The 23,854-nt window shown below is 49.9% G+C and overlaps 1 protein-coding gene across 4 annotated transcripts in view; it reads right to left on the bottom strand.

Annotated features, from left to right (window-relative positions):
- SETD3 (SET domain containing 3, actin histidine methyltransferase) overlaps positions 1 to 23,854 on the bottom strand; it is a 75,304-nt gene that overhangs the window by 50,969 nt on the left and 481 nt on the right. For 3 of the 4 annotated variants that reach the window (XR_003913158.1, XM_029951518.1, XM_029951516.1), the window contains exons 2-6: positions 9,253 to 9,362; positions 6,974 to 7,066; positions 4,369 to 4,517; positions 1,835 to 1,907; positions 1,289 to 1,545 (exon numbers count right to left, since the gene is read on the bottom strand). Coding sequence is in view for 3 of the 4 variants with exons in the window: in XM_029951518.1 (XP_029807378.1) it covers positions 1,289 to 1,545; positions 1,835 to 1,907; positions 4,369 to 4,517; positions 6,974 to 7,066; positions 9,253 to 9,355 (675 nt within the window). In the remaining variant the exon portion in view is untranslated. Of the gene's footprint in view, positions 1 to 1,288; positions 1,546 to 1,834; positions 1,908 to 4,368; positions 4,518 to 6,973; positions 7,067 to 9,252; positions 9,363 to 12,556; positions 12,580 to 23,854 lie in introns of those variants that run through there. The other variant, XM_029951517.1, reaches the window with a different exon arrangement.

Here is a 23,854-nt window from a genome sequence, read left to right as displayed (position 1 = left end):
TTGGGGTGCTGACCCCCAGATGATGCTGGGTTTGGGGTGCTGACCCCACCCAAGTGCATATCTAAAAAGAACTACATAAAACTTAAATTGCTAATAGCCTACGGTTGACCGGAAGCCCCACTGGTCCATCAACACATATTTTGTAGGTTCCGCAGTACCTACTGCATCATCATGATAAAGCTGGAGGAAAGGAAAGGTTATCAACAGAATCCTAAGGAAAATACAGTCACAACACCGAACCGTATTTATCAAAAAGAACTGTGTGTGAGTTGGACCCACGCTGCTCAAGGGTCCATGTGTGTCCGAATTAAACAGCAAGAGCAATATGGAATCTGGGTTTCACCTCGGGTTCATCCACTGCAGGCCCCAGGCATCCACGCACGGGTCAGGAAGGATGAGCACCAGATCAGGCAGGGACCTGAGGCACTCTGGTCTACACATAAACACAAAGCGGAGTTTTTCGACCGCAGCACTGCTGACATTTGGGTCGGGAACCTCCTCACTCGGTGGGGGCGGGGGGGGGGGGGGGGGGAGGAGGGCCTGCCCCTCCCTCCACGTATCAGGTACCGCAGCCCAGGGGCTGATTCTTGAGCGAAAGAGAAAGGGGAGACTTGGGGGCAGAGACCCTCCCCTGTCTCAGCTCCGGAAGGAACCATGACACTGACCCTGACTGGTCGGCGGCTGCTTGACAGGAAACGAAAGATACCGCTGGCTGAACTGCCAGAACTCAGAGAGGAGGGACCAGGTGTGATGTTCACGACCGTACAGACCTTTTTATAGGACACTTTCACTTAGAACTAATTAAATTAATATAATAGATGGCACACTTTGAAAGACACCAAGAACTCAGCTTTATAACTTAGTAAATTAACTGCCACTATAATTTAGCAAAACACATGTCAATATGCACACAAAGACCCCACAAAGGGCCTCTCATTTTCTTGGAAAATTTATACATGGAGCCCCTTTTTGTATTAGATACATTTTACAGCTTCAAAGTCCCACTTCAAAACCTTTCCTTTTCAGAAAATTTGGTGACTTTCCTGATTTAGGATCAAGCGTTACTCATATCAACACCGGCCCCTGATGGAGTCCGGTCCACCCCAACCACACTTCAGTGACATTTCCGTACAAGGAGAGACGGGGGACTAGAATCCCAACACCTTTTAACTGAAAGAGGGCAACGTGTAAGCGTCCGTAAGAAAATGTGAAGTGAACACTTAGCCATCGGTTTCGCTTTCTTTCCTCACTGTGTGGACGTACATTTAGGCCGTCACCAGCCACTCACCTGGATGACCTTATAGAAGTAGGCGTACTGGCGAGCCGTGTTCTTGTACTGGCTGAAGACATCGTGGATGGCTTGTGTGGACTGGAGGTCCCGAACTTCATCCTCTTCGAAGTAGAGAGGGGTGTCATATTCGCTGGGGAGGGTCTGAATGTAGGGCTGCCAGAAAGAATTAGGGTCGGCTCGCTCACACAGCAGATGAAAGGCCAGTGTGATATTTCCCATAGCTTGAAGAATCCGATCTTGAGAGTATAAGGGCCCTGAATTAACCCAGAGGTTAACAGCGTTAAGTTCCACAAAGTCACTTAAAAAATATTCATTCACACACAATACATATTAAACTTACAGAAATAACTGAAAAGCCTTGTAATATTTAAGTAACATGCACCTTTCTTCCAAAGATTAAAAGCATAGAAAACAGTATGAATTTGGTGGAATATTTCACTAGTTTGATAAAACATCCAAATATGGTCCTGAGAACCACAAAATAAATTTTATATATTTTTATTGTCTATCCCTTGTCTTGAACAAGTCAGAAATTATTCTCACCCAACACTGAATTTTTAGCAGATTCAACAGTCATTAGTAATTTCCGTGGAACCCATAAAAATAATTCTTCTGCCTAGGAGGAAAAAAATAAGAAAATCATAGAATCATAAAAACATGTAACAATCGTCAGCCCAAACTTCATCTATGGCCAAAAATCCAATTCCGGGGCACCTGGGTGGCTCAGTTGGTTAAGCATCCGGCTTCGGCTCAGGTCATGATCTCACGGTTCTTGGGTTCGAGCCCCGCGTCGGGCTCTGGGCTGACAGCTAGCTCAGAGCCTGGAGCCTGCTTTAGATTCTGTATCTCTCTCTCTCTCTCTCTCTCTCTCTCTCTCTCTCTCTCTGATCCTCCCCTGCTCACACCATCTCTCTCTGTCTCTCAAAAATAAATTTAAAAAAACATTAAAAAAATTTTTTAATTAAAAAAAATCCAATCCCACATGAAATACTACTTAAGGTTGCACATTAGCACTTTGTTTCCAATCATCAAATATATGGTTTAAAAGTAAGCATCCATGGTATAGTGAAATGCATAGAAGTAGGGTTTAAAATCCTACTTCCCATAGAAACACCAACTATAGACATTGAGAAAACAAATAAAAAATGAGACTTTCAACTTTAATTTGAAGCAAACATAGGGATTTGGGGTGGTACACAAAACTATTAATTAATTCTTTGCTGTACTTTTAAGTTTTAAAAACAAAACAGAATTTCTCTCTCCAACAAAAACTTGACTCTGTCAATATGAATTGCTCTTGCTTTGAATTTCTGAAGCCAGAGTAACATTCCTTTCTCTGCGTGCTCTTTAAAGCACAATGAGGGGAGCCTGGGTGGCTCAGTCGGTTAAGGGTCCGACTTCAGTTCAGGTCACAATCTCACAGTTTGTGGGTTCAAGCCCTGCGTTGGGCTCTGCTGACAGCTTGGAAACTGGAGCCTGCTTTGGATTCTGTGTCTCCCTCTCTCTCTCTGCCCCTCCCCTGCCTGTGCACTCTCTCAAAAATGAATAAGCATTAAAAAAATTTAAAAATGAAGCACAATGATAAGAGCACAAGCCCCTAAGACATATTTCGGTTACTGAATTTATTCTCCAAAGCGTCATCTCATGTTTCGCCAATAGGAGAGGTCTCTGTTTGGCACGGTCTGTGTATGTATCTACATTGCTTAAACACGCACCGAGCAGCACCTGGACTGTGGTGATGATATGGGTGTATGCCTACGCCCAGCCCTTCAACACGTCAACATTAAATATGTGCATTTTTTTTATCAATTATACCTCAATAAAACTTAATAAAATGCACACGGTGCAAACAGACCACAGCTAAGATAGTCGGGGCGGCATCCACACAGATGGTGCTTCTCCTCCGATGCAAGAGAAGAACGTGCGACATCCTGGCTCCTGTGGCCTCCTCCCAATGTCCGCCGCCGTTCATGTGTGGCTCGTTCTTTACTACAGATTAGGAGCATCAAGAAGGAAGAGCCCTGGCTGCTTTGGAAGGCCAGTGTAACAACGGGCCAGGCGGGGCTCACGTGCCGGACATCTGATCGTATCGAATAAACCAGCGTAGGCTTTATCGACGTTCTCAATGAAAGGCTAACTACAACTTGGCCAAAAATGTTGCCTGAGGTTGGAGGAGCCCAAGTAAGTAACACTGATTTCCTCCATCCCCATACTGAACCGAGAGAGACACAGACTACAACAGATGGTCACCCAAAATATCACCTACTGGATCCCAGAATTAGACAGACTCCCCTCGCTAGTTGCCGGCAGAACTGGAGCCCCACGGGGCTCCCCACGTGCAGCCTGCCCCCGCGGAGCTTACAGGGTGGAGAGAGCACAGGCCGGAGGGATGCGCACGGGCCACCAGCGCCCACCGAGAAAGAGGCCAAGGCCAGTTCCTCCTCCCCAAATCATCAGGCTAGGTTATGCCTCCCAAGAGAGTGGCAGGAGCAAGGGGCAGAGAAAGGCTGGGAAGGTCGAGGTGCGGCTGCCCCCTTCATCTGGGGGGAGGGACAGAGCAGAGAAGAAGCATTTGTCCCTGAGCAGATGTGTCTTGTTCTTCCTTCCTGTTCCGCTCTGGTGTGCAGCTCCAGCAGGTGACACGGCCAAGCACCTGGCTACCCCCCCCCCCAGAAAACCAGTAAGCCCCCGACACCACCCATCCTCCGCCCACATCCACACTATCGCAGGCCCTGCGCGCTCCCCCTCCTGGCCACCTGAGCCCCCATCCTTCTGTTCAAGTCTTAAAATCCTTCAAGGCAGGTTCTGTGCTCTCCTAACAAAGGCCCCGAAACGGGACCGGACTTGCCCCAGGTCACTGGTTCGCAGCGTGGCTCCCAGGGAGCACAGACCAGAAGGGGCTGCCTCGAGTCCGGGCAGTCTGGAGACCAGGCGGCGGGACACGGAGTGCGGGCTGCAGGCTGCCTGTTTGCCTACGCCGTCAGGACCAGCCCAGACACCCGCCCGCACGTCCCGTGGCCTCCCGGCAGCTCAATCCAAGCACACGGAGGGCCCCCGACGAACGGATGGAAACGCACCTTGATGTCTCTTGTTGCTCTCAAACCAAAGCCCTCTTCTTTGAAGTTGACCATCTCAAAGCCCTCGACAGAGGCTCCATTTTCAGAGGCCCACTTCATCAGGTCGGGAAAGTAGTCTTCTCGTTTTCCATCGAAAGTAACAGACAGACCTGTATCGATTCCACGTGTTAGAAAGCAAGAGCTTCGTTTAGCACCTCTATCGTTATCCCTTCTGGGCTCGGAAACTAAAACAACACACACTGCAAATGGTGACAACGCTCCAACCCTGAAATCGAACCCCCTCGCTGGAGACAGACGGCACCCAGACTTAGAGAGGTGACCATCTTGTGACGTATGGAGTACCCAACCCCTATGCCGTACACCTGAAACTAATCCAATATTATTGTCAGTTATACTTCAATCAAACACTTTAAAAGAAAAGCTTAAAAAAAAATAGACAAATTGGCTTAAAACTTTTTTAAATGAAGTAAATTAGAAAAGGCTGAATTCATACAATGGTCTCTGATTACAGAATAATCAAATTACAAATCAACAAAATAAAAAGACCCCCAAAATCCCCAAATATCTGGAAGTTAAACGGGACACCTCTAAATAACACGTGGGCAAAAGGAGAAATCACAAGGCAAGAACAACACGACAGCACAGCGGCACACCTAAACACCACACAGTCCCAGCACATAACCTGGCGGGTGACAAAAAGCCACATTTCAACCCTTGCCCCCGTTGGGCACAGAGAAGTGCTTGCTGACACAGGACTCGGGGTTCCAGGAGGCAACACACTGGCAACGGGGTGGGGGGAAGGCGGGGGCAGCAGGCTTCACGACCTCAGTGGTCAGGGCCGCCCCCCCTCCATGGAGGCCAGTGTGCCCGGGCTCATCTGCAGCCTGGCTCAGCAGAATGGCCAGGGAAATAGATCAGTGGCTGGCAGGGGCACAGGGGGCATGTGTAGGGCTGGGCACCGCAGGCCTGGTCCGGGGAGCCCAGGACTGGACGGCCCTGCATGACCCTGCCCAGTGACCTGGATGAGGGGAAGGTATGCATCACCACCAATAAAAACAGAATACAATACCGTGATTCTAAACATTCCAGTGGTCTGATACCATTTATGTGAATCTTTAAAACACCACGTACGGCCATATATTTTTATGGGATTATACGTGAAGTGGAAAAATGTTCTCAGCAAAGACCAACTCCCAGGAGGGCGAGAAGGGAATGCAGTCCGAGATGGGCCTCAGCACTCACTGCGGCGCATGTTTCTTAAAAACAAATGATGAAAACAAAACACAGGAGGGAGGGAGGGAGGGGCAGGGTCAGACCAGCGGGCGGGAGGGAGGGAGGGCCCGGCGCGGGGCACTGATGGGTCTGGGTAGGAGACTCCTCGGTGGCGTCGCCTGATTTTGTGGACTTTTCAGCATGTTTGAAATATTCAAAGACCTGAAAAGCCATGCTTTTTCCCAAAGCCAGGGATAGTCACTGTTTATTTGACGAATAAAAAGAGAAGAACGGGAGCTTCAAGACACGGCCAGCGGTCCCCCGGGCCTGTGGAGCAGGACGGCCGGGCGCGGTGCCGCCCCACGGTGGACACGCAGGAGACCATGTCACGGACGGGCTAAGACAGAAGTCCCTCTTCACTGAGAACTCAGGAACGCTCTAACCTCCGCGTCAGGTGTAGTTAGCGGTCTCTGCTGACCACAGACACCCAGGACAGAGGACACCTGCTCGGCTGCGGAGCACGTGAGCCAGGGCCAGCACAGGTCACCACGGGCCAGCACGGGCCACTGCTCAGGGCAAGTCAACACTAAGGAACTGGTCATCATCGGGGTTCGAGACCATCTAAAGCCTGCACGCTCGCCGAAGTACACAGGGGAGCAATAAAACTACCACTACTGAGAGCAAATAAAATAAAAACAACCCTCTTCTGACCCACTTTCCGGGCAGCACATAAACATGGGAGCCTAAGAAGCCTCCTCTCACCCTTTAAAGCGCAGGCTCCCCATGTTTCCCCTTCCACCTTCCACGTGGCCCTGCATACCGATCTTTACTTTTTGTGCTTAACAGAACAAAAACAATAGACATACTGAATAGGCTTTTGCAAACTGACACGTGGCCCCATCGCCGGCCTGGCTGAGAATCGGTCAGACACCTGCTGAACACGCCCTGTACGGACACGGCTTCAGACACAGACCTGCACCTCTTACTTAACCCAAGACCTGTCTGAGTTCTTCATTTGGCTTCAATCAGTGTGTGTTTGTATGTTGATCACTCAGGGCATTCGGTACTGACCTCAACCCTAAAGGAAGCACACTACGGAAAATCAAACAGCTCTAGAGATTTCATAAAATAAAAACAAACAAACATTGTGTCATTTTAGCCCCTAGACATGAACACTCTTCCCCTGCAGCGGAACATTCTTATTCCTCCCAAAGGCGGCAGCCGCACCTCAGAGACGGGGCGGATCCTGGGACAGCTTCTGATTCGTCTCTTCGTGACCCTGGGCCCCTTCCTGGTGACCTTCTGCAGGCAGGAAGGGCGCCGCGTCCCCCTACCCTGTGCCATGCCTCTCCAGGATTGCATTAAAATAGGATTCCTGTTCTAGAAAACGTACCTTTTTGTTTTTTCCGTATTTTCTCGACGAGAGACCGGATCTGCACGTACTCCTCCCACTCCTTCCCTGGGCTGGGCGCGGGGCTGCTGCATTCTGGAACACACAAGCCACGGCACTCAGACCCTGCCTGCTCTCTACGTAGCCGGTTAGTCTTCGGCACAAAGAGGGTTTGGGTTTTGTGACTCCCGCTGGTTTACTTTTAATTTTGTTTTCAATTTTTTTTTAAGTTTATTCATTCATTCTGAAAGCGAGTGAGCGAGCAAGTGAGCAGGGGAGGGACAAAGAGAGAGAAAAAGAGAGAGGCGGAGAGAGAATATCCCCAGCAGGCTCCACACTGCTGGAGCAGAACCCAGTGCAGGCCTCGAACCCATGAACTGTGAGATCATGACCTGAGCTGAAACCAGGAGTGAGACGCTTGACTGACTGAGCCTTCCAGGCGCCCCTACCATTTTTAAAAGTTGGCTTCATGCCCACCGTGGAGCTTGAACTTACGTCCCCAGGGTCAAGAGTCGCACACTCCACCAACTGAGCCAGCCGGGCGCCCCCTCTGCTGGTTTACTTTTAAAGGACAAAGAAGCCACAGCCACGACGGTAAATGTGACAGGTTTAAATCAGGTGTACTTTTCAAGGCGCACAAACCATCTGAAGGCACCGCATGCTTAGTAACCTGGGCGCCGTACCTGAGTGTGAGCACTGACCTTGCAGCCTTGGCCCTGCTGCGCGGACAGATTTTCCTCAGAATAGACTGGCGCATGCGGACATCTCAAAAGCTAGGTTAAAATGCAACGTGTTTCCCTAAAAACTCTTCTAGAGGGTTAAAAAAAAAAGGTAACCTTAAAAGTCAACATTTCTTTCTAGTTAAACCCCTAGAACAATGGTTCTCCAGGGGAACCAGTTAAATTGGACATAAGGACAATCACTCAACAAACATTTCCCATCATGTGTAAGGCTCTATATTGAGCACTCCGGGGGAGCCACAAAAAGAGGTGGCACAATCAGGGCCAAAAGGGACACAGAGACCCGCCGGAGGGGCCAGCGCCGGGGGCCAGCGCCGCGCGTTCCTGGAGGCTGTGCCCTGGGCACCCGGCCCGTCGGCAAGCGCTTTCCTTTGCAAACGACTGCGGGAGTTTAAAGAGAGAGCGTTCTTCCCACGCCACCCTTGTTCTCTGACAAAGAGCATATGTGGTAAATAACCCCAACTAGTCCTAACCCGCGGTGACTCATAACTCTTAGGTCTAACCGGTCACTCTTCCCGGGGAAATACCGCCCGAGGCTCGGCATACGAGACAGGCCCGTCCACAAGCCGCCCACAGTCCGGTGGGGGACGGGGAAGGTAAGGGGTCAGCACATCAGGGCTCGGTGGGGGGCCCGCACTGCGCTGGGGGTGGGGGTCACAGGGGGTCCACTGGAGCACCTGGGGCGGAACCTGACCCCGACTCGGTTGCTACCTGCTGCTGACAGGGAGAGAAAGCTAAGTTTGGGGGCACCTGGGGGGCTTAGTCAGTTAAACGTCCAGCTTCTGCTCAGGTCATGATCTCACGGCTCGTGGGTTCGAGCCCCGTGTCAGGCTCTGTGCTGACAGCTCAGAGCCTGGAGCCTGCTTCAGATTCTGTGTCTCCCCCTCTCTCTCTCTGACCCTCCTCTGCTCGCACTATCTCTGTCTCTCAAAAATAAAGAAAAAACATTAAAAATGTTAAAAAAAAAAAAAAAAAGAAGAAAGCTAAGTTTGTATTTGGGATTTGGCCTGTCACATACTCTGAACAGAAGAGGAAAAGGAGACAAATGTAGTCGGTGAACAGAGGGACCACAGCCAAGTTGGAAACCTACATAGCACCGATTTAAATCCACAGTTAAAAAAAGGAAGTTACCAATTTACACTAACTTACTAAACAAGTACAGACACTTAATATTTAATTTCCCTGAGCCAAGAACTTGGAAGTCTATGACCGAATCACTAAAAATAAAGGGGAGCAGAGTTCCAGAGGGGGCTCCCTGGGAGGCCCGCCGCAGGCTCGGGCTTGCGGGGCTGCCACGGCCCCGCCCACCGGGGCCCACGCGCTTCCCGTTCACGGCCCGCCCGGGCCTCGTCCCTCTCTGCCCACTGCCAACATCCCCAGGTTTATCCACGGGAGGGCGGGGGGGTCAGAGAGGCGCCAGAACCTGCGCAGCTCCCGTGGCTCCCGGGCTGGGACCTGAACCCACGCTCGTCCCGCTCCCCGCCTGCCACGCCAGAGGCCCTCCCGGGCAGCACGAGGGCGGGAAGGCCAGGGGGGACTTACTCTGTAACAGCTCACTGGTCAGGTTCAAGGTTTCCTTCGGAGACACGCTCGCTGTGGCACCAGTGCCTGATTTTTGCGTTTTCACTCGACTCTTCTTACCCATTTTCTGACTACAAAGAGAGAGAAAAGACAAGAAGTGTTACGCTTCCAAAGAATAAAATCAAATAGTAAAACAAGCCACTTGAGGGGCTTAGCCTCGAGATTCTAGGACACCTTTACCTCGTGTGCACCACATCCTGAAGTTTCCTTCCAGAAAGAGGAATGTGTAACAAAGATTAGTATTTGGAGGCTCTCCAACAAACAAACAACAAAATCGCTTTAGTTTCTGGAAGAAAAGTTAATTCCTTTCACCTTTTTCACCTACAAAAACTATAGCAGGAACAAATTTTACTCTGGGACTTTTTCAAGTCACACAGATTTTACCGGTCACACTAAAATGCTTCCCCCCGACACTACACAGAGAAAGATTCTGTATCCACACGTGAATCACAAACTACCCTAGGGTGCAAACACCTATATACTCTCCCCTCACTTTGTCTAGAAGAATCACAGCCCGTTGACAGCGACTGAACCATGAGCGGCAGACGACAGACAAATGCTGAAGGCATCTGAGAGCTCAAAGACGCGTCAGAGACCTACTGTGGCGCTGACATTTTGTTCCGCTGGAAAAGTCAAGCCCAGGGTTCCGTCCCAGGAAAGCGAAGGCAGCCCCCCACTGGAACAAGGCCTCCCAGTGCCTCCCCAACGAGCCTGGTAGCCTCTTACATGTAGGAAGCGTGACAACAGTCCACAGCAGGTGAGACAGGGGGACACAAATGCACCAACCGCAGGCTGGGCACAGACCTCTGTGAGAGGACGCCCATCTGCAAACCCTTTAAAACAAGGAGCCTCAAGAAGAGCCTTGAACAAAGTAAGGGTGGGAGGGAGGGGCGACTCCCAGGCCGACATGCCTGGCTGGGGAGGTGGCTCCCAGTGACTTAAGCGCCCTGAGGAGGCTGGCGCAGGCGCTCCTCGTCCAGAGAGCAGCACTGCGGGATGACAGCCCGGTGAGATGGCGAGGACTCAGCCAGGACGCTACTGCAGGGATCCGTACACCGAGGAATGACCCACGCCCCGACGCCGCTCCATGGAGCCCTCCCAGGTCACGCTTAACCGCAAAGGGGAACCAGAAGGCACGCTCTGCCCCATTTGTTTTTACAAAAGGAAAGGACTCCTGCAGTGTGGAGATGAGGGACGGGATAAAAGGTTTAACAGTCACACTCTCCCACTGTATAGATGAGCCCTGACCTCACTGGAGTGGAAGCCAGGCAAATGTGGCCCACGTGCTAAAAATAATAGAAAACCGCACACCTTAAAGGGTTAACCTATCCCTGAAAGCCATAGGTTTCTTCTCTAATGTATCTAACACGTGGAATACAATGTGTAACTTTACGTAACTAATAAGTCTTCTTACACAGTGTGCAATACACAGTGCATGTCATCTTGGCATCAAAGAGAACAAGTAAAAATACCTAAAACTTAAAACTTTTGCCGCAAAAAATTAGTAGCCTAGAGATCAAAAACAAAAACAAAAAAGAAACGGGGGGCTGGGGGGAGAGGAGGAAGAGCTTAAGCGCCTTACCCTGAACTCAAGGACTGGCTTCTGAAAGCAGGGGCGCTCCCCGTGCGCACCTGCCACCCGCTCACGGCCACGAGCGGAGGCACAGCCTGACTGGAGCACCTCCCGCTCTCTGTGTCCTGGGCTCTCTGTCCACGGAGGGCACGTCTGGCGGGAACTGCTGAGCCCGACCACAGATAGTTAAAACTACCCAGGAGTCTAGAAAGAAAGTGTTTTTTTTAGGGTAATGATTTTTTCCATTCTTTTCTTCTTTTTTTTTTTTTATTGAAGTGCAGTCGACATACAATATTTTATTAGTTTCAGGTGTGCAACACGGGGATTCCACGTTCATGTACATCGCAAAACTACCACCTGCCCCGGGGCAAAGTTGTCGGAGTCGTGTTACCTGCTCCCTGTGCTGTAGTTGTCTCTGTGACGGACTAGAACGGGAAGTCTGTACCTTTTAATCCCCTTCCTCACTTTACCCATCCACACTCCCCCCACCCCAGGAAGGACTTTAATCACATTTCCACATACAGCTCTGTAGGAAGAGCCACAGGAACGGGGCACTGTGAGTGGTGGGCTTGCTTGGCCCCTCCCTTCAGCCCCGCTGGCAAGGCTCCACACAACTTAAGAACATCACTTTGGGGCGCCTGGGTGGCTCAGTCAGTTAAGCATCTGGCTTCTTTTTTTAATTTTTTTAATGTTTTTGATTTTTTTTTTGAGAGACAGAGAGAGATAGTGTGAGCAGGGGAGGGTCAGAGAGAGAGGGAGGTACAGAATCTGAAGCAGGCTCCAGGCTCTGAGCTGTCAGAGCCCGATGCGGGGCTCGAACCCACGGACCGTGAGATCATGACCTGAAGTCAGACGCTTCACCGCTGAGCCCCCCAGGCACCCCGAGCATCTGGCTTCTCTCAGATCAGGGTCTCACAGATCGTGAGTTCGAGCCTTGCATCAGGCTCTCTGCAGTCAATGCAGAGCCTGCTTCGGATCCTCTGTCCACCCCACACCCTTCCCCCACTCGTTCTCTCTCTCTCAAAAGCAAATAAACATTAAACAAAATTTTTTAAATAATAAAAAAAAAGAACATCACTTTGTTAAGGCGCCCCGGGACCCTCGCCCTCTAGCAGCCTGGGGAACGTGAGCCCGAGAGCCACGCTCCCCTGCCCCGCCCCTGTGTGCGGACCCACGGCCAGACAGGCCCCCTCACTGTGCCCGCAGCCCCGACCTCCCCTCCCACCTGACTGCTGGCACTCTGCCTGAGATGGTCATTAATGAAAACAGCAGCGCTGCCCCTTCAGCGCGGGACCTCACCCTGTGCCAGGTGCTGAGCTAAGACAGCCCTCCTCGTTTGACCCTCCCAGACCCTCTGTCAGTAGATGGCATCCTCATCTTCTAGAGGACAGTCTCAGAAAGGTGAAGCTGTCCGAGGTCACACATCAGGTAAGACGCGCAGCCAGAACTGGAACTCGGATCTGCCTGACGCTAAAGCTGGGCCACGGCCCTGCTGCCTCTGGTGAGATGCAGAGCAAAACCAAGGCGCTGCAGGGGCAGGAGGGCTGAAAGGTCTTTCCGGACCTGACACCCAGCAACACGCTGCCGAGGATGTGGCCGGCGGCCACCTGCTCCCGCCCGCCTCCTGATTTCCCCTCGCTCACATCTGAACACAAGTCTCGTGTGTGTCTCTGGGCGCAAGGCCATCCCTACCTTAAATCCGCCCCGTGCTGCCATCCCTGCCCCAGCACGTCAGGCTCCAGCAACACCAAGGACGCCCGGTCCCCCAGACAGGTGTCGTCACACACCTCTATGCCCTGTCCCTCTACCTCACCCGCCTCCCCTCCTGCCGGCAATACTTGAGCCGCTTGTGCGGAGACTTGCTTCCTCCAAGAGCCCGCCCAGGCATCGCCGCTAAAGCCTCCGTGCTCCCCAGGGCGGCAGCGGCCCCTCCTCTGTGCCGCTTCTCCCGCCACTGGCTCCCACCCACTGCACCGGGGGACTCGCTCACACACCAGCTTTCCTCCTGGATGACAGGCTCCTGGAGGCACCATGTCCTATTTCTATTTGTGTCCCCAGCATCCAGCCCCAGAACCCAGCACAAAGCAGGCTCTCTGCATACGGTGCTCATGAGCTCCCAGGGAACAGAAGTCCCTCCTTAGGTCAAAATCTGTATTGCTGAAGCCCCTACCCAACCTTCTGTCTCCTTAGCACATTTAAGATGATGTCTAATTCCTGCTGTAGCAGAGAGACCGCTAAGTATCTGGTCACAGTGACTTGAAAACACAACAGATTCCTGGGGCAATAATATCCTGCCCTTGAATACTGAAAACTCAATTGTTCTCATGATTTCACTCCCTCAAGCCAGAAAACTACTGGCTTTTAGAAATGAGTAATAGGTGCAGGAACACGACACGGGCCCAATTTCCCAATACACCCGCTAACTAGCACCGGGGAGAACAGGCACCCGGAGTTTTCTCTTCAAAGGCCGGGCGGCGGGCAGGGGACATGGTCATAGAAACAGTCACTGAAGCCAAACCAGTTAAGACCTTCGCCTCTAGTTCCTTCCACCCTCTGGCTTCATCTTCCTGCCACCAACCTCCTTCCCCTGCACACGTGGACAGCGAGCCCCACGGATGAAGGTGTAAAGTGCTGGGCCTCTCCCCTGACCGAGGTGTCGACACAGCCAGCGCCCGGGAGCCTCCCTGCTGCGATCCCGGTCACAGCTGTCCCCAGCAAGGGACCAGCATGCCGACTCTACTACCAACCATACTCTGTGTGTTCTGCTCCTGAAACTCACGTGACAACAAGCGGGGAGGCTTCTTTTGCTCCATGAGGTCTTCACACAGCTCACAGGGTGGTCCCGCCTCCCAGGCACAGCCCTCAAGGTCCTTCACATCCCCGCTCATCCTACCCGGCTGCCTTCACTGTGCCCACCTCCCCTTCCCACGGCACACGCCAGGCGCAGCCCTTTCTCCCCGTTTTCTGCTGAGACGCTTTTCTCATCCCCTGGCGAAATGTTTCACTAACTTCAAGACTCCGCCAAAACATCCCCACAGTCCTTGAGGAAATTCTAGGCTCCTCTATTAACTTCATAGATTGAAGCCATGAAAGACAGCAAGAACGAGTCAAGTTCAAGGTGATTAACAGATGCTAAAGTCTTGGATTACCTTGAGAATCAGTCTTTTGTGATTCTTTTTGGACTGTTTCCTCCCACAGAGATATAGACCCGAATATAGAGAAAGCTGCCAGCTCAAGAGAGGCCGTGAGAATCTTACATACAGGCGTCAACTCACTTCCTCTTAATTAAGGTGGGAGGGCTGTCTGTCCTTGTCCCCATCAGACACACCTCCTTAGGGCACAGGGTCACAGGCCCAGGCCAGGGTTTCATCTGTGCTCCCAGAAAATGGGTTAGCACTGCACCCTCCTGGAGAGCTTCCCAGCGGCCCCACCGGACCGGGGCCCGTGCACTGAATCAGACGTGGTCATGGCCGTGTCGCTGAGCCTTCGGTTTGCGTGAAGAACTCAGGATTCTTTTTTGTTTGTTTTTTAAGTTTATTTATTGAGAGACAGAGGGAGGGAGGGAGGAGAGGGGCAAAGAGAGCAGGGGAGAGAGAGACAGAGAGACAGAGAGAGAGAGAGAGAGAGAGAGAGAGAGAGAGAATCAAAAGCAGGCTCTGCACTGTCAGTGTGAAGCCCGACGCAGGGCTTGAACTCATGAACCATGAGACCAAGAGTCAAAATCAAGAGTCAGAGGCTTAACCGACTGAGCCACCCAGGAGTCCCAGGAGCTCAGGACTCTGAAGGGCGGGGTTCTCGGCACCCAGGTCTACAGCCCAGCAGCCATCCATGTCTGTAATGCTCGCTGACTTCTAGGTCAGATACGGTCTGGCCCTAACTTCTAACTAAAAGTACACCCAGGAGGCAGAAGCCCCACATCTACTTCGTCGCACCCCAAAGACCGTCAGGCTCTGTCCCCGTTCGCCAGCTCCCTGCATGCTGCCCTCCCTCAGTCACTGGCCTAGCTGTCATCGCCTGCTCCACACTCTTCCCTCCATCACTGAGGCCCACGTGCCTTTCCCCCAGGGGGAACACGTGCGTCTAGGCCTGGGCTCAGGCCCCACCTCACCTGTGGTCCCTCCTGTGCTGCCACAGCCCAGCTCTGGGGCCTCCTGGCCTCGCCCACTACAGTCTATGGTATTGATGCACCTATTTTACACCCTGTCTTGTGGTAGAAAGAAAACAAGGCTTCTATCCCTAAACTACCTATAGGATATAATATAGCTCCATGGACACAGACGAGGGTTAAATATTTGCTGAATGAAAGAAAATCTTTGGGTATGTTAGTATGACCTGTAAGATTAATTTCCTATCACAACAGTACAATTTTGTGTCAAAGCACCATTTCCATATATTCTCCCACTGGTGAAATAAATAGCAGTCAAAATGCAACATTCACTAAATATTTCTCTACTGCTACTAAAGAACTAAGTAGACTCTTAGAAGTAAAAATATAAGTTTTTACATATACAGGAGCCCATAGTTTATTGTTAGAAAAGCTTTATAGTATTTTTCACAACAGGTCTCTGATAAACACAAATCCAGAATTTTTACATGCTTTTGGTCTCTCAGAAAGCACCAAAGCAGGAATGAGTCCACCGCCAATAGACAAAGAAAAAAAGGGTTATGGCCCGAGCACAGCTTGAAGTTCTGGGGGCTGTGGTGACCAGGGGCACGGGCGTCGGCCCGGGGCTCCGCTCTGGTCACACACATCCCGGCCACGGCCAGCAGAGGCCGCACTGACGACAGCCGTGCCGTGTCAGGGGGCTTAATCCTGGCTGTGACTCAGCCAAGAGCCACGGCTTCCAAGCCGAAGTCCTGTGCTCCTCTCAGCACGGAGGCAGGCTCTGGGCATGGACGTCCAGATGTCTGTCCTGCGTCTGCGTGCCCAGGTCTACGCTAGCCACTGGGGGACACAAAGCGGAGGCAGACCAGGCCGCAGGTCTCAAGGATGACCCGGAGGGGAACCAAGACCCAGCATGCACGAGTCCTCAAAGACCTAAGAGAAGGAGCTAGAGAGGGCCAAGGAACGAAGGACAGTAAAAGGAGGACTATCCTCCAAGATACGGTTTGAGAAGATGCTAGAATCCAGACTGAGTGGTTTCCTAAATCCAACCCCCTTCTGCCTTTCTCAGCCAACAAAGATTTCCTCCACATCATGGATCGGAAATAATTACCTACCCTTTTCATTTATGACTCAAGAACGTGTTACACACGATGAATAACTTTCATTGTGATTCAGCTGATCTGGGGCTAGAGTCCAAGTTTCAACAAATTGACAAACAGGTAGCCTGAACATCCTCTGTGCCCTAGCGGATGAAAACCACCTACAAGAGATTCATCAGGTTCCTACGTATCTTCAATATTTATTCCAAAAATTTATATTAGAAAAACATAAAGACGTCTAAATTAAATATGAGGACACACATGTACGCACACACAGACATTCAAGTCAAATGCCAAATAATTACCTGGAAGGTACAAACGCTAACTGAAAGGTTTTTTTCCACCAAAGTTTAGATTGAAAACTGGTATCATTTATAAATTCTTATGGAATTACCCAAGACTGACCAAACAGTCTAGAAGGGACTCAAACAATACTTAAGACAAAATTTTGAAACTCAGTGGGAAAGTAATACAGGATCAAGAGGCTAGGCACTCCACAATCACAGGTACAGTCGTGCAAAGGAAGGGGCTCCTGGGAAAAGGACAGCAGCAAACCAGGAGACGCACTCGTATCTGTGCTTCTGCGCCACGGAGGTATTTTAACCACCTACGGAATCCTCAAAATATGGCTCTTTAAGACACCATAAACAATCTCTCTACTTAGCAGATAAGAGACCTTAGAAAAGTGTAAAATAAATGGCATGTTCAATTATTTCACTTGCCAACTAATGTGCAGCTTGTATCTGTAATCAACAACCACTCCTGACCACGCAAGCGATTCTTCTATACTCTGCGCGGTGGAATGAAAAGTCAGGTCGGGGCGCCTGGGGGCTCGGTCGGTGGAGCGTCCGACTTCGGCTCAGGTCATGATCTCACGGCCCGTGGGTTCGAGCCCCGCGTCGGGCTCTGTGCTGACAGCTCAGAGCCTGGAGCCTGCATCGGATTCTGTGTCTCCCTCTCTCTCTCTGCCCCTCCCCCATTCGCTCTTTCTCTCTCTTAAAAATAATAAAACAAAAAAAAAATGTTTAAGTCAAAAGAAATTAGATAAAGCACACTTAGACCACTCGGCTGACGGGTAGCGGGCAGTGAGGGAGGGTGCTGGATACTTTACCCACTATTACAATGTCTAGCTCGTGAGACAGAACAGAGACAGGATTCAGCTGGGTTTTTTTTTTTTTTCCTAATTCTAAGGGGGAAGTATATAAATTTGTATCTTTCCTGAGTTGCTTTCAGCTAAATACAAATAAACATTTTTTGATTACACTTATTTGGCAATTTATCCAGAAAATTTTAGCTCTAACCCAGCATCTGTTTTTCAATGTATCCTGAACCTACCCCGCAACCTTACAGCTGGAGTGACTGCAGAGGGGAACCGGCCTAGAGCTTCCTCCCGCCTCAGGCAGCCAGCTGTAAATGTACTTGAAGGCGGTTTGAGGGCCTGCCTAATCTCTGGGCAGGAAGAAAAGAATCTCACTAAAATATCTGGCAGGCCATTAAGATCAGATTACCACGTTCTGAATTAAATACACAAATTACAGGAGGATGGCTTAGTTTCGAAAATGAAAGCACTCTCAAACTGGCAAGTACTGGGCTGTGCAGTGTTTTCTCTCCTTCTGAAACTGATAATGAACACGCAGCCCCCCGCCCCCCCCCCCCATGCCACCAGGTTAACTGAAATTAGCATTATCGGAAATAGGTGCCCCCCTCCCTACGGGAGCGGGTCCTACTCGAAGGTTCAAGCCGTACTAACGTTCCCAGTTTAAGTAGGTAACTGGCACCCATCATTCCAATCCCTATCAAAGGAGGCACGGATGTGGCACAACTCAAAAGTACCAAGAAGTCAAGGCAAGCAGGCAGGCAAGAGGTGGAATTAATTTCAAGTCAGTATCTACTTAAGTACTTAAGTAGAACTTCCAAGTTGCACGTAAGTGAAATTTCCATCTCTGCACAGAACAATTTTGGCTGTCACATAAATAGGTGGATAGGGATAGGTAGATATACACAAATTTGAGATTTAAGAAAATACAGATGTTTCTTGCTTTCTATGGCGTTTTTTGCTCATTTTCCACTAATTTACACAGCAATTTTAGAAATGCTTAAACCATTTCTGATTGACTTTTCAATACATAATAGTTTCAGTTTTAAACTGCTGTTGAATTAAACTGTAAATACACTTAAAATGAGGCTCCTATTTAAAGGAGGTTGAAAAAAGCCCTCTCATAAAGCAAAGAGTCATTTGGTATCATGAATAATCATTTCCTATTATGTCTTTCTAGAAGAAAAAAGAAAAACGTTAAGTGAAGAAACAGCTGTAATCTGTCAAGAAATTACCTTCAAACCACCCACATTCCTCCCATAAGATGTGAGATTCTAGAACTGTGTAGATCAGGCCTGGAAGAGACTTTTGGGGTCATCTGTGCTAATCCTCAACCCCGCGCACGTTTAAAATAACCCCTCGCGGGGTCAGGAAACAAACTCCACTGTGAAGACGCTGGAGTGAGGCAGGCTCGCTGCTGCTGCTGCTGCTAGAGGCGGGTCGGGGCAGAGGGGAGGCCCTGCGGGTGCTCCTAACTGCACTTCCAGGCTGTGAGCCCCTCCAGCACCTCATGCGTTGTTGGAGAGTTCGTCATCTCCTCTGACCTGCGTGCCTGCCGCCCCCCTCCACCCTGCCCCGCCCCTTCTGCCTTTCAAAGAGTAACAACCACCCTTCCCTGCCCCCCCACAGAGTTCTCTTCTCCAGGCTTACCACACCCCTTCTCCAAAGTGGACAAAACCCACTTAGGAATGTTAACCTTCACTGAAGTTTTGTTCCCAAGGCAACAAGACCCTTCTGATGAGCTCTGAGAGGGGCGCAGTTCAGTGGGGACTGTCTTCCTGGACCTCAAATCACAGGGGTCTTGGGGCTCCGCCTGAGAGTGCCCTGGTTCTTCGGGGAGTCAGGTAAACAAAGGCGCGCATTCATTTGTTGAGCGCACATTTCTCCAGGATCTAATCTGAAATGCACAGATGGTGGCACGCAGCCCCACAGCCTTCAGGACAAAATGATAATCAACCGAAACCTTCGTTATACAAACTGATTTTCAGCAAGACAGACATGCTGCATCAAGTGAGTCTGACCCTAAATGCAATTTTCACAGTTGTCATTTGTTTCCGTGACTGAAAGCATCGTTCCCTGCCACACACCACGTCCTACAGCAGGTCCCCAACGTGACTGTCTTCATCATATCTGCTTCAGTGGGGCACTTACTATTCCACCCACTGAGGGAGGCATTTTACACAATGGAGGGAGATAGAATTATGCCCACCTGAGAGATGAGAAAGCTGAAATGCAGGTTAAGAAAGTCCACACAAGAGGAAGGCTCCGTTGGTGGCACAGCCTCACACTTTGATGGTGAACTTTACTGGTGTTTCATGGATTCAGCTCAAAACACACTTGTGAAGGCTTCGAAGGTTAGTCATCGCCTCCTAAGTTCCAAATAACAGTATTTCCTTACAGCAGAGAAACATACCACCTAAAGGTTTTACCGCTTCGGCCTTTTCAAAGTACAGAGCTGGGGCGCCTGCGTGGCTCAGTCGGCTGGGCGTCTGACTTCAACTCAGGTCATGATCTCACGGTTCGTGGATTCAAGCCCTGAGTCGGGCTCTGTGCTGAGCACTCAGAGCCTGGAGCCTGTCTTCAGGTTCTGTGTCTCCCTCTCTCTCTCACCCTCCGCTGCTTGCTCTGTCTCTCTCTGTTTCTCAAAAATAAACAAACATTAAAAAAAAAAAGCACAGAACCATTTTGCTAGCCTTGTCCAAATAAACGGGAGTTGCTGCAGCTTAAATGTGAAACCTCCAAATAAATTTCTGCCCAGGCCCACATACCCCACGCCAATCTCTGCCCACCTTCTTGTCAAGAAACTGCAGAAACCATGGCTAAGGCAGGTAGCAATGCTAAGCCATTACAATCAACAAATGGAAAGCTTTGTTAATCATTAGTAAATATGGTAAAAGCAGCTTTAATAAGTGTTTTTCAACACTAATCCTCACTTTCTTTTAACTGTTGCTCCCTGGAAAATTATGGAGATTGAAGAGTCGGGCCTATTTACGGAGACTGAAAGCTTTAAATCACTTAATCATGTAACTGTTTAGACCTTGTTAAATCCTAATGAAGCGTGTCCTAAAAATGTGTAGAGTGCAATCAGGATCGTAGATAGGTAATGACCCTAGAACACAGCATATTTATTAAGAGTTCTATGTAGACTCCTGATTCCATTCCCTGGCCAATGCTTTAGTCCTTCTGAAAAAGAATGAAAGCGAAATCGTGCTGCCCTCTCCCATTTCCCTGCCCGCCCTCCACACCGCCATCACTGAGGCTGAGACAATAACAGGTTATGATCTCACTGACCGTGGGAATCAGTATCACTCAGATCACTCTCAAAACTGTAACTTCAGGGGGCACCTGGGGGGCTCAGTTGGCTTAGCGTCCTGCTTCAGCTCAGGTCATGATTTCACAGTTCGTGGGTTCGAGCCCCCGCATCAGGCTCTGTGCTGACAGCTAGCTCAGAGCCCGGAGCCTGCTTCGGAGTCTGTGTCTCCCTCTCTCTCTGACTCTCCCCTGCTCGCGCTGTCTGTCTCTCAAAAATAAAATTTAAAAAAAAGCACCATAACTTCAGGTTCGGGCCATCCAGTGTCAGCCAAGAGTGTCTGGGCTTATCCTGATTATTAATTAACTTCTTAGAAAGTACTAGAATAAGAAACAAAGAACTTCAAAGTCTTAATGTTGGTATTTGACTTCCATAATCATTTAGAATCGTTTTTCTTCCATTCAAATTTATTTTAGTTGCAACTGTCAAAACTTGTGCTCTTACCTCTTGTTTCACAGCTGTTTATTTCTACAACCTTGAGGAAATAGAGGCCACAGAGCTCATCTCTGGCTTGCGTTACTGGGTGAATTTAACAACAAAAGTGGGACTTCAAACCTTGCCAATTCTGCTTACTAAACTTTCTTTACATACTATTATCAAGTGACTTTACAGAAAAGTCTCGACGTCTTTGTAATAGAAAAAATATATGTGAATATTTTCTTAGAAATTTATTTTTACTTTAATGAACGTTATGCATATTAACTATTTCCAGATCAAAATATTGAATAGCTCCAATTTCATGAAACAGGAAAATAAGATGATGTCAGGAAATCCAGAGTGCAGTGGTCAACTTTGCCAAGATACACCTGCGAACGCAACAGAAGTGAAACCAGCAAAACGCAGAGGCAAGGACTCCTTAGGACTCAGAATGAACGGACACCCGAGATAAACTCGTCTGTGACGGTGGCCAGAGAAAAAGGATGTGCAGCAAACCCAAACGGTCGACAATGACGACGCGGGCCCGAACAGAATGTCAGTGATTTGAGAAAACAACAGGCCGCAAACAACCTGCAAAGTGACAGAAGAATGAAGATCCGTTCACTGTTCTGTTAAACAATGTTTCAGGCCACAGTAATAAGTGACCCCTGTCCCTCTAATGGGGGAAGGAGATCATGGCTCCAGTCCCAGGACGCAGGTACAAAGCGAGGAGACGCAGGTGAAACTTTTCCTCTCCCCCACCCACACCCCCACCCGAAGCACCAGGCTCAAGCAAAGCAAACCAGTTTCTAAAGAAAAAAACTTCCCAGTGAAAGATAGTCATCAAACTGCACACGAAAAAAGATATACTATTATTAGCTACGTTTCTAAAAGCTACTTCAGATTTGAGATAAGAGAAAAGGAGACGATGTAATTCAAACATTTTAAGAAACTGGAAAGCCTCAAAGTGAACCGACATCCAGTTTAAAAGAAAAAAAAAAGAATCCAGAGTAACTCGGCTTGTAGGTAAGACTTCTAGTCCCGGGTCTGCTACCATCCCACATGCCACAACCTGTGCACCTGGCTTCACTGAAGTCAGGCACTGCCTACTGCGTATTTCCACTACCAGCAGGCCTCTGTTGTGCTGAGGTTGACACTCCCTGCCAGCTGCCATCTGTCAGGCTCTTCTAGATACAAAAGCATCAAGTTTTAGGGAGGCTGCTGGAAGCGCCCATGACAAAAAGTTTTCCAGTGGTTGAACTTTAAAATGGAAACATGAGTGCAACCTTTACATTTTCCTCATTTTCCAGAGCAAAGATTTCCTCCATTTTCTTAAAGCAAAGACTGAACCATTTAAAACGTGGCCTAAATGCTCACCACGTGGAAGAGAAAGTCAACAAGTGTTACTGTTTTTTTTAATGTTTATTTAATTTTGAGAGCGAGCGAGCTCAGGAGCGAGTGCAATCGGGGGAGGGGCAGAGAGAGAGGGAGACACGGAATCCGAAGCAGGCTCCAAGCTCTGAGCTGTCAGCACAGAGCCCGACACGGGGCTTGAACCCACGAACCGTGAGATCATGACCTGAGCCGAAGTTGGACGCACAACCGACTGAGCCACCCAGGCGCCCCTTATTGACAATCTTACTGCATGCACTCTTAGTGACAGAACTGAACAGAAACTTTCATTTCCACCGCAAGAAACGTTTCAGTGTTCAAGTCCAACATCAGTGCCACTGCCAGGAACAAAAGCACCAAGAGATGTCAGCAAACTGAGAAAGCGATGGGAAGCAGCCATTACCCACTTAGGATAGAGTCCCATTTTCAGACGTTAGCTTACAGTTTTGAATAGGCCGAAAGGAGGGCAGGCAGGAAGGGGCAGCAGAAGGCTAAAAACTGAGGTTTGGAATCCCAATAAAGAGGTTGTTCTGTATTTGAGAACTTGGCTTTGCAAACTACTTTCTGGGGCCAGAGAAAAAACTCCTCCTTAAATTGTTGGAACCTGACCAGAATATCAATCACAGCAGCCCCTGGGACTAATTTGGTAAAAGGCGGGACAGCACACACAGTAGCCTGCATAGACACAATAAATATATCACCCTTCAAGCAAGTCTTGCCCAACTTTAACCGTAGAAAGCTTGTATTTTGCTATATTCTTGAGTTAAAGACCTTCACTGAAAATGGTAAGAAAAATCTCTGCAGGATGATTACTGGCCATCTCAGTTTTGAAATACCAGTGGGGTCAACTGAGAAGAAAAACAGGGGAGGGAGACGTATCGTTTATACACGATAAAATTCACTTTTCAGCGTCGGGTTCTACGAGTTGTGACCACCGCATACAGCTGTGTAAACGACACCCACAATCAAGCTAGGAGCAGTTTCATCGCTCCACAGTGAACCCCTCAGAAGGTCTGGAAAACAAAAGTCACCTGTCGACAGACATTAAAAGTACTTTTGCTTTTGAAACAAGGCGACCTTCATTTGGAATCGCCAAGCAATACCCTGCACGTGCGGCGACACGGCGGGGGCGAGGCCGCTACCCGGCGGCTCCCGGGCCCCGAGGACAAGCGGGCCAAAGGCGGAGTCGCGGCGCCGGCCCGAGCCGAGAGGAGGAAGAGTTTAAGGACCGGAATGACAAACTCCAAAGCGCCGAATTCTTCTTCCTAGTAGGGCGCCGAGCCTGTGGACCACGGCCAGGGCGCGTGGGAAGATAGATGACCTATTTTCAACGCCTGTTTTTATAACTGGAAAGGGAGAGAGATGAGCAGGGGCTGGTCCCCGGGCGCACCTGACGTTTGGGGAGCGGAACACAGAAGCCACAGAGCCTTCACCCTGGCGCCGGGCGGCGGCGGGAAGGGAAGGAAGGAAGGAAGGAAGGAAGGGAGCGCGGGCCGGCCGCACGCACAGCCCAGCCGCCCAGCGCGAGCCGCAGCGGCCCTGGCCCCACCCAGCGGGCGCCCAACGGCCG

The sequence above is a fragment of the Suricata suricatta genome, chromosome 9, assembly GCF_006229205.1.
Source record: "Suricata suricatta isolate VVHF042 chromosome 9, meerkat_22Aug2017_6uvM2_HiC, whole genome shotgun sequence".
Classification (NCBI taxonomy): domain Eukaryota; kingdom Metazoa; phylum Chordata; class Mammalia; order Carnivora; family Herpestidae; genus Suricata; species Suricata suricatta.
This window is presented reverse-complemented; position numbering and strand designations above follow the sequence as displayed.